The sequence below is a fragment of the Choristoneura fumiferana genome, chromosome 12, assembly GCF_025370935.1.
Source record: "Choristoneura fumiferana chromosome 12, NRCan_CFum_1, whole genome shotgun sequence".
Classification (NCBI taxonomy): domain Eukaryota; kingdom Metazoa; phylum Arthropoda; class Insecta; order Lepidoptera; family Tortricidae; genus Choristoneura; species Choristoneura fumiferana.
This window is the reverse complement of record NC_133483.1, coordinates 18,025,392-18,036,053: the sequence shown is the minus strand read 5'-3', so window position 1 is coordinate 18,036,053 and position 10,662 is coordinate 18,025,392. Positions and strand designations below refer to the sequence as shown.

Sequence of the window (10,662 nt, the reverse complement as noted above, 5' to 3'; positions counted from 1 at the left end):
GGTTTATTAATCATGATGTTAGCATAACTTAGCTTTGACGAGTTCCATTGGCCATCTACGGTCTTCTTCATCAAGTCCAGTTTACCAAATGATACTTTCTGAATGTAAATGCTTATCTTAATGCTAAAAATGCCAAAATCGCCATAGGTGTCCCTATAAATTTTGAAGTTTGCCCTCGATTTCCCTAGGATCCCATCATCAGATCTTGTCTTAGTGACAATGGGACCACCTCAGAAGAGTACTCTTTCGAATAAAAAAAGAATTTTGAAAATCGGTTCACAATTGACTGAGTAATCGGTGAACATACATAAAAAAAATACAAACATTGGAACATAGAACCTCCTCCTTTTTTGAAGTCAGTTATAAATTTTTGTTCCATGCATATTACAGCAGTGGCAAGGACACAATAAATATTTCCTGGTCCAGACGATTTTGCAGGTGGTAGGACCTTGTGCAAGGTCCGCCCGGATTGCTACCACCATCTTGCTCACTAATCCTGCCGTGAAGCAGCAGTGCTTGCACTGTTGTGTTTCGGCGTGGAGAGTAAGACAGTCGGTGAAATTACTGGCACTTGAGGTTTCACATCTTAGGCCTCTAGGTTGGCAACGCAACAGCAATTCCCCTGGTGTTGCAGGTGTCTATGGGCGGTGGTGATCTCTTACCATCAGGAGACCCACTTGCTCGTTTGCCATCCAGTCAAATAAAAAAATAAAAAGACGACAGCTAAATCATTGGTACCTATTTTAACAAACACGTGAAGAGACACGTGAAAATTGCAAATTCGCAACGCATTGCCTCGCAACGCATTATCTGGCAATGCGTTACGAATTTCTGTCTTGCCACCTTGCGACCTATTGTAAAAGGTGCTATATACACACACATACGCCTGATTGTAAACATAGTCACAGCGTCATTAGTTAGATTAAAACAAGTATGACGACGTAATGAATGTTTTGCCGTCGTATTTTGTCGGAAATAATCGTATTTATCTTGCTTTCTCATCTGGCTTACTACAGTTTACTGAAGTTAATTGAGAAAGCAAGAAGTACGAACTTATTCGACAAAACATGATTCAGTAGATCTGTATAGAATAGTAGAGTGGCGCGCTGTCTTTATCTTACAGCCAAAGTAAAACAAAAAATAATTTTTAAATCATTTTTTTAATCAGACTCATTCCACAACATAACAAAAGGATTCATACACCACTCGAGATTTATTTTACAACAAAGGCTTACTCTTACAAAATTATGCTGCGGGCCAAGTTGTAAAACACTCACTGGCGACACACGGTGTCGCTAATTAAATATGGCAACACAAACTTGACCGTTCCGACTAAAAACAAAACCACATAGGACTTCGTCTGGATTCGCCAAAACAGTCAATTCTGCGTGGCAAATGAACGTATGTACACAAGTTGCAGACAATAAATAGTAGTGACGTTCATGTGAGTCACTCAACGGGGTACAGACGCGGTCAGACGCGGTATTTCGTGGCCCTAAGCTCTGGAAGTTTTTACTTAGCGCACTGTGTACCCGACGGTACTAATGTCTTTACACTATCACAACGCTTACAGCTCGTCGTGCTCCTCCTGTGGACAAACAAAGGGAATATTAATAAAACTATGCAGCATAGAAAATTTAAAGTAATGATTTTGAAAAGATACGTCGAACGCAGCGTCGGCATGACACACATATTTAGTAGCTTAACTTCAAACTCGGGTAAATCCAATTGGGACATTTTTTAAGATTTTGGTATTAAATAAAAGGGTAAGAAACTAGTTTTGTTACAATTTTATCGGTTAAGTATAATTCAGTGGGGTTTTTTAAGAAAAATATAGTTAAAATCATAATATTTTATCAAAATCAGATTAATCCATATGACAGTTTTTTCAAATGTAGATAAGTCCATCCAAGGCAATCAGCGAAAGAAGTTTGTTTTTTTTCTCTTCTTTTTTGACAGTTTTTTTTTAAATATAGAATCCAGTTCTGTTAAATCAAAATTATACAAATCCACACTGAGTTTTTTACAAAGATAGATAAATGCAATCGATTATATCAAATGAAGGTAAATCCAATTAACATTTTATTTTTTGTAAAGAAAAATGGTTATAACGCTGAATTTGCCGAACCGACGGCACCCGAAGTGTCAATCAATTATTGTATTAAATGAGTGGCATTTTCATGTCCATTTATGGTACTTTATTATTTAGTGTCAAATGTCAAAATGGTTGTACGATGGGTAATGAAGCTAATCGTGATAACTTTTCTACATCACATCTGTAATTTAACAGTCAGGCAGCAGCGCGTTACGTCAAGTGGTTTTTTTTGTTTAAGACATCGACGTGCGAAAGACGCAATTGCCGTCGCAGATCCTTTGCATGGGCGTTAATAAGACATTGACGCTCAAATGACGCCGCTAACGTTACGGCGCCGTTGCGTCAACGCTGCGCGGGCGCCGACAACAAAAGTTCGAAAGATAGTGTGATACGATTAGAAGTGACTTTGCCAAATTTGTCCACTGACAGTAATTAGACCGATGACTTAGAAGCTATAGTACAGTCTCATTCACATTTCTATTTTCATTTTATATGGGTCAAAAATACGAACTACGTCGCAGTTCCTACCAATTACAAATATTTTTAATTCTGTTTCCGCTACAGTCCTGGCAGAATGCCACGACGCTTTGTTACGGAGATGTTAAGCGTCATAACAAATTGTAGCTTGCTTTTGTCTGGTTGTAAGAATTTTTAATGCCTTTCTTTCCCATTTGGCAAAACAATTTTTGCGGGAATTGCTTTGCTTTTGTGTGCGTTTTCGCTTTGTTATACGATCGTAGAAAGGAACCTAACTAACTATGATAGGCATGTAGACATAATACTGTACGTGTATATTCCGCAAATCGCACTCACACTTTGTGATTTAATCAAAATAAAAGAACTTTCACACAACCAACCGCTACCGCTAGACGGCAGCACCAATATTGGAGATAATCTTCAGCAGACTAGTTTAATGTCAAGATTACCAAGACGTTAATTACAGTCAATCTTTAAATATCCGTAATGACATTGCGTCAGGGATTAGAAAAAAAGCTATGACTCACCACAGGCGGCGCTTCTCCGGCGTCATCATCCAGATCCTCATCATCGTCCTCATCATCAGGCTTCTCAGCCTTCTCCTTTTCCCGCTCCGCCTCGTCCTGTTCAGTCTTCATTTTCTTCTCACCCTCCTGGGTCTTCTTGATGGCTTCACCGCGAGCCTTGGCGACTTCAATGTCGTCTGTGAAGAGAACGTTGTCGAAGATGGTGCCGCTCTTGACTTGCCAGAGGTCGAAGCCGATGGCGCAGAGTTCGTCGCGCTTGTACAGCTGCGCGTCTGGCGTGTACTCTGGGTTGTCGATCTCTGGGTGGATCCAGGGACCCTTGTAGGCTGGGTTGTCGATCTGTGAACCAATTTCGTTACATCAGAATTACCAAAAATATGAAACTTTACTTCTGAGTTTTCCGTTTTCTAAATGGGGTATCCTAATCAAGCTTGTATACTAATGTGAAGTCCCCAGGCAGGGTCAAGCTTAAGACTTAAACTGAAGATATTCATAAAATGTTAAACCCGTTGGTAATACCAGAAAAACACGTTGCAAAAATCTTGAGCAAGTAACTGAGTCTTTTTCCTCGATAACGGCGTAACGTTACTTCTGTAAGAGCCTACGATGAACAAAAATGCACGCCATTGCTTTTGTTTATTCCTCCTCCTGTTAATACTGAAGCTAGGAATATTCTTGATGGTTGTTGGCCTTCTGTTACCTTATACCGGAAGATGTAATGTTGGTAGGCCTCCCGCTAAAATGGACACTTTGGTAACGATCGCAGGACGATCCCATTGGCTACAGGTACCACAAAACCAATCATCATGGAGATCCTTGGCTCCTATGTCCAGTAGTGGACGTTTTCTTGATATCATCATCAAACCGGCCAATGTACAGTTTAACAAACCGATTCATATACAAAGGTGGAGGTGGAACCTTTCAATAATCAATTTAACTACCATTTCCTTGACAAAAGTATGGGATGTCAACATGACACTAGTAGCACCCTAGTACATGATTCAGTTTGTTCAACTGTAGTCTGCAGGGCTCAGGCCTCTTAGAATGAGACAGCTTCTTCCTTCACCGTAAAACTCATGACAAAATACCAATGTAAGCTGATATCTGATAGAGACGAGTACAAAAAGCTAACGGCCGACCTTCAGGTAGGTACTTGAAAGAAGAAGCTGATATTATGTTGGAGGATATTCCTCACCTGTTTAGGCGCCCAGATGCCCTTGTACTCAGGGTTGTCAATCATGGGTGGTTCCCACTCGCCGTCCATTTCATCGTCCCAGTCATCGGGCTTGGCCGCATCCGGGTCCGGGATGTGCTCGGGCTTCTCCCAGTCATCGGGTTTCTTGTCATCGGGGTCGGGGATGGTGGCGCGCTCGTCCCAATCCTCGGGCTTCTTGGCTTCAGGATCCTGGAAAAAATGGATTATTTAGAATAGGTTATATTATGTCACCGTTTTTATCTAACGTATGGGATAGTAAGTGAAATGGAATTTATTCGTCATCATAAAAAAGGTCATGGATGGATAATTGTACAGCTTTTTGGCGTACGAATTAAAATAATTATAATTATATTGGATAACACGCGTCAAGGAATTACGAAAAAACATTCAATTCCCAGCCAGTTTTTTTTTGTGCTGTTTTTGTCTGAGTATAAATTAACAAAGCTGCAGCCAATTGTGAGAGGCGTTATTGCATTGTTTATGTAATTGGGAAAAGTAAGAATCAACATACCTTGATCTTCTTGGGCGGCAGGAAGTCCCAGTCAGCCTCCAGGTCTCCAGACTCGACCTTTTCATTGTCGATGAGGACTTCATAAGTGTTATCAGGTTTGACCACCAGCGTGTACAAGTGGGTGTAGACATCGTCCTTGCAGCGGATATCTTTCTTGATCAGGTGGTTCTTGCCCTTGTAACTGAAGATAACATGGACCTGGAAAAAGGAGGTGTTTATTTATTGGAGAGTTTATAATTGAGTAGACTTTTCTGTAAAAATGGTCGGATATTCTGATACAGATTTTTAGTTATCTGCTAGAAATACAGGAACTCTAACAAATAATCGCAAACGACATCAAAATCTAGCCAATTCGTATAAATTGTGTAAAACCAGATAAATGAGGCGGTTGCAACGCTCGAATAATCGACCTAGAAACTTAATAATAAAGATAGATCTGTAACGACATATAGAGAAACTGCTAAATCTAAATCGCGCTATCCAAGTTTCTCAACTTTTTCGATGCGAGGCCATCCATAAAGTACGTCACACCAATTTCGACCATTTTTGGCGTTACATGTGTATTGCTATAACATTTGCAATTATTCAGTTCCTGTGCCACAAACCGCTTGACTCCTGCCCCCCCAAACGTGTGACGTAATTTATGAATGACCCCTATTACTTCCAACTGCCATTCGTCAGAATTGGGTCCCCAGACATAACATGCGCCTGATGAAAGATCTCTCTATTATATACCCCCGTAGACCTAGAGTTTTACGTATAGACGTCTTCAGTCATATAAATTTACATAAGAATATGATAAATACCTACTGCTACCCCGAGGGATATAAGTCTTTTTTTTTGTTATCAGTATTTTTATAGACAGATTAATCGCGCCGTGTGTTATATAATCATGCAGTGTAAACAACACATTTGGCGCGGCTAATATGTCTATAAAAATAGTGACAATCTCAAAAAATGACTTAATTTCCTCGGGCTAGCAGTAAGAACGGATACGAAACGGTACTAAAAGTCTGAATGGTTAACTGTTAACTACCTATATTTGGGAGTGTAGCTCGATCTATGGGGTGTATTAGTACAATGGTAAGCACAGCACAAGTGTCAATTACCTACACGTTTAGTTTAAATTTCATAAACTTGAATTTTCATTTGTTGACTAACTTATTGAGGTAATAAATAGTGACTTAATAATGAGAGATTTTGTGGGCTAATTAGCGCTAATTTCGTAAAGTTTAACTGATATGCTGTCACATCAGTTTTTGCAGACTTTAACTAGGTTACCTAAAACTCAGCAAAATTACTCTTAAACAAAGTCGAATTTCACTTCGATCAATTTAGCTTTTCACTAGGTACATGTTTATTACCTACGTCGACCTGTACCTTAACTAATTAAGTTTTAAATGGAATCAAATTTTAATGAACTAATTTTCAAGCACTTCTAAATAGGTGTATTTGATTGGTGGCGGCTTCTAGAACAGAATTGGTGTATTTAAATAATCAGTAGACTTTTTACATAGTCGCATAACTAACACCGAGTATGACCGTTAGTTCAGGGTCAACGAACTGTACTCTAAGTATCCTAAACGTCTAGTACACATTGTTACCGCGTCATCTATCTCTAATAAATCCTAAAGAGACATTTCGATAAGGTGAATGACCTAATAAAGTATTACCTACGTACTTAGAAATATTTTTGTGGTGTTAAGGAAAAAGAAGATCTATTCTCGATATTTAGCAAGGATTAATTTCCATGTTGAGAAGTAGCTTACGCCGGGTTCGGCTGGTTGCAGAACACTATCCCGTGGAAATTTCGCATAATCCGTCTTTGTTCCTTGTACAACTACGTCACAAAGGAAACATCTACGCAAAGCTTCAGGTTTTTCAGCCCAAGAGCAGGGCGTTGATGAATCAGCCAGTCTAGACTTAGGGGCTGTTTCACCATCCATTGATTAATTTTATTTGACGGATAAATGTGATGCCGTCTCCGTCCATTCGAACAAAACAAACAGAGACGGCATCACATTTATCCGTCAAATAAATTTAATCAATGGATGGTGAAACAGGGGGTTAGTCTACTGTCTAGATAAAGATGACTTTTATCACAAAAAAAAAGTTTCAAAGTGACCAGCAGAAGAACTAAATAATAAAGTAATGGCAGAATGTACGAACATACTTTTCTTTAGATATCTACCATTAATATTGAGTTTATTGTGTTTGCAATACATTGAATTTGTTGTTAAATTTATCAAATACTTAGCAACATAACGCTAGGTACCCATAAAGCTATATCAGAATATAACTCCAAGAGAAGATAACGAAATATCTTCCAACGAAAACGCGATAAGACTACTTATATTCGGTATTAAATTGATTTAACCTTATTTTAAAACGGAAAATTGAAAATTTCGACAGATAATGCAGCCATTATGAACCGATTAGAGGCAACAATTAGTTTTGAAATCAGCTTACAATATACTTCCTGCCTAAAGTTGTTTAATGCGTGTGTTAAACAATGCAATTGTCTTGCATGTTTTAACAATGCATTGAATACTATTAAACACCTCCAGGCACACAGTGCATGCAATAATACACACAACAACACATGCAACTTGTGTAGGATTATTACTATATTTAGATGTCAGGAATATCAACATATTCTTTCTCAACACTAAAGTACCTACATAATAAACATTTTTGACTTTATAAGAAGCGAAACATTAAATAGTCTTCAAAATGTAAATGAAATGATAATTGCTTAAATCAAAGCAATGGTGAATACATAAAAAAAACATACAAAGGAACATAAAGGTTGACTGGTAGAGATCTCTTAAAGGGATAAGTCCGCCTGTGAAGTATTTCAAAGTTTGTCAATTGTATTTTATTCTGTTTCTTTTGTACAATGACTCAAGGACTTGTATTCATGAATCATGAGCCACCATATCACCACCACCAAACCTTTTCAAAGGAAAAAGTCATTACGATTTTCATTGTTAATTAATGAGATGTCACTATGACGTTTACTGTGAAATGGTTCCATGGTGGCTCATGAATTAAAGTCCTTGACCGTACAATAAAGAGTTTACATACCTACATACATAGGACCACTACTTCCTTTGAAGTCAGTTGTATAGAAGTTTCTCTTATCTTTACACTATAGTTTTTAGGAGCTTATATTAGGTATAGAGCAAGTTATGTTTAGGTGAATTTGTGTTAGCTTATTAGATACGAGATGATGACTCAATAATATTCTAAGGGGCTGTTTCACCATCCATTGATTAGTCTTAACTGACGGTTAAATGTGATGCCGTCTCCGTCAATTCGAACAAAACAAATAGAGACTGCATCACATTTAACCGTCAGTTAAGACTAATCAATTGATGGTGAAACAGCCCCTAAATATCTCCAATTAGAAGTTGGTTTTAATGGAAATACCAAACAGTAAGATACATGAACCAATTCAGAAGATAATTATTAAATCATTGGAAATCGAGCATACTTAATTAAAAACAAATAAGTAGTAGCTTTCCAATTAATTTAAACATTGTATTACTAATTAAATAATTAGAATTTATAACCATGAAGGAGAAAATCAACCAATGGAAGTGTTAAAGTTTTCAAACTTACTTTGAAAAACCTTTGCATTTCTCTTAAATTATAATCATAACTTTACTTGATTCTAGTTAGACTAGAATCTTATTGGTCTGTCTCCTGAATTTCTAGTAGCAACTATTTGACTTAATTTTGAATTTAAGCACTCAATTTTAAATAGGACATAAATAAATGTGTCAAGTAGGTATTTGTATAGTTGAGTTTCCAAAAGGCAGTAATGTAAATGATAGGTGCCTATTTGAATTTTAATTTAGCTATTCAATAAAAAGCTGAAAAACATATTATGTTGTACATACAAGTGAAGTTGTTTGTCCCATAAATATTTCAACAGGTGTTTGTATTGATATAGTCAAATAGATATAATCTAAATAGCAGTTATTAGTGACATGCCTGGTTTAGTTTCATGACATTTTCAAGGTGATAAACCATATTTTGTAATAAATGAGAGCTGATGACGCAAGTTCATAATGACCAAGAATCATTGTTCATCAAAAGTTAAAATTGTTTTTTTGAAATCTTTTTGTATTTTTTATTTCAATTCCAAATTTTAACTTAAAACCTAAATTGAAAATACAAACTGAAATACAGATGCACAGAAAAACCAGAAAAATAAGACCAGCACTGGGAATCGAACCCAGGTCCTCGGTATTCCGTACCGCGTGCTATACCGCTACACCACTGCTGGAACCACCACTGCTACTTGGTAACAGAATATTAATAAAATAATATACTTAGTAAATAATGTCAATGTGTAAGTAATTTCATTTAAGTCCAAATAACATAATGTTACCATTTTTAACATTATTTGGTACAATGACATTATGTTTGAACAGTCACTAGTAAAAATAAAGTTTAGAATTTCAATATTGTTTTTACTAATAAAATAAAGTAATTAACCCATAGGAGGGTTATTTTTTGATATGTTAATCAGAATCTATGAGTGCAGGTAATAAATATTACCAGGTCTTTAACATTAAGTCAATCCCACTTGCAAACATTATTGGCTTATTCAGGTTCAGGATGCTTCAAACTGAAAATTACTAGATAAAGTAGTAAAAAAGTAAGGCAAAACTTGTGTATTTACCTTCTTGGTACCAGGACCACAGATGTCGGGACCGAACATGATCTCGTAGGGACTCTCTCCGTGCATGTCCTTCTGCTCCAACTTGCAGTCGAACACCTTCAGGTAACCGCCTCCACAGTCAATGTCCTGTTCATGTTTCACGGAGAACTGGACCACCAAAGGTTTGCCTTTGTTGGAGAAAGGCTTGAACTTCTTGGATAGGGCGTAGAATCTGGCATCCTCGGAGGTTTGCAGACCTATGAAAGTACCAGGCGATCATGAGTATGAATTGAGTACATGGGCGGATACTTTGAAAGTGTGAATGGCAGTAAGTGGTACCCGTACTTTTCGAAAGGTGACGTAAAGAAAACATAAGTACTTAATTGGTTTATTAGTATAGAAGGATGCAATTGAGAATGAATATTTAATTGAAAGCAAGCGGCTTACCTTTGTCGGCCTCCGGGTCGTTATAGAACTTTCCAGCAGTCAATTTGAATTTGCCGAATTCCTTGCCCGGGTGTTCGCTGTACACCCATTCCTTTTCCCATGAGTCTGTAATTAGAAAATAATGTGAATTTAACCCTAATTAGCCTGAAATAAGCCGGCTATGGTAGCCGCAGTCAATCGATACGTAAGCACACGCGGCTTGCCGGCGCGTCCCCGAAATTTACGTTTCTGTATTAAATATCAAGACTTACCATCGGGGAATGTTTCCTCGTAATATACTTCACAATTTACTGAATAAATTGCCAGAAAACTGACAAATGCTAGCACTATATACTTCATTTTGATTCACAATACCACCCGCGCTTGCAAAGGACTGGCCACGAATAAAATGAAAAGTCGTCGAACCTCTGTTTTGTAATTTCAACCCGCTTGACACGTTACGGACACTGATTGCGACCACGCCGATACGATTTCCTATTAGACTGAAAGTGACAGATATATAAAATAGTGTCTGTACCACCCAGTGACGCAACCATAGAAAGAGTCAGAGCTTCTTTCTCATATTGCTAATTTCTATAGGTGTGAATGAAAAGGAAACTCAATAACGCCGATAAATGACACAAAAGTACGCCAGACAGATGGAAGCCTGCTATTGGGTGGAGAATAGCCAATACGATTAGAACACACAGCTTGAAGTTAATTGTTGAAATCGCGGGA

General features: G+C 37.6%; 1 protein-coding gene across 1 annotated transcript; it reads right to left on the bottom strand.

The window, feature by feature from the left end:
• Positions 1 to 1,141: 1,141 nt before the first annotated feature.
• On the bottom strand, positions 1,142 to 10,350 carry Calr (calreticulin). The gene is made up of 7 exons (XM_074095629.1): positions 10,197 to 10,350; positions 9,946 to 10,050; positions 9,520 to 9,755; positions 4,827 to 5,024; positions 4,295 to 4,504; positions 3,100 to 3,438; positions 1,142 to 1,588 (listed from the first exon to the last, which is right to left on the bottom strand). The coding sequence occupies exons 1-7, from the start codon at positions 10,282 to 10,284 to the stop codon at positions 1,568 to 1,570; spliced, it is 1,197 nt and encodes a 398-aa protein (XP_073951730.1). The 5' UTR covers positions 10,285 to 10,350; the 3' UTR covers positions 1,142 to 1,567.
• Positions 10,351 to 10,662: the final 312 nt, after the last annotated feature.

Coding starts and splice junctions, on each gene's coding strand:
- Calr (XM_074095629.1), bottom strand. CDS start 10,284: ATGAAGTATATAGTGCTAGCATTTGTCAGTTTTCTGGCAATTTATTCA. Junction 9,756..9,945: donor CGACCCGGAGGCCGACAAAG/GTAAGCCGCTTG, acceptor GTACTTTCATAG/GTCTGCAAACCTCCGAGGAT. Junction 3,439..4,294: donor GCATCTGGGCGCCTAAACAG/GTGAGGAATATC, acceptor ATTGGTTCACAG/ATCGACAACCCAGCCTACAA.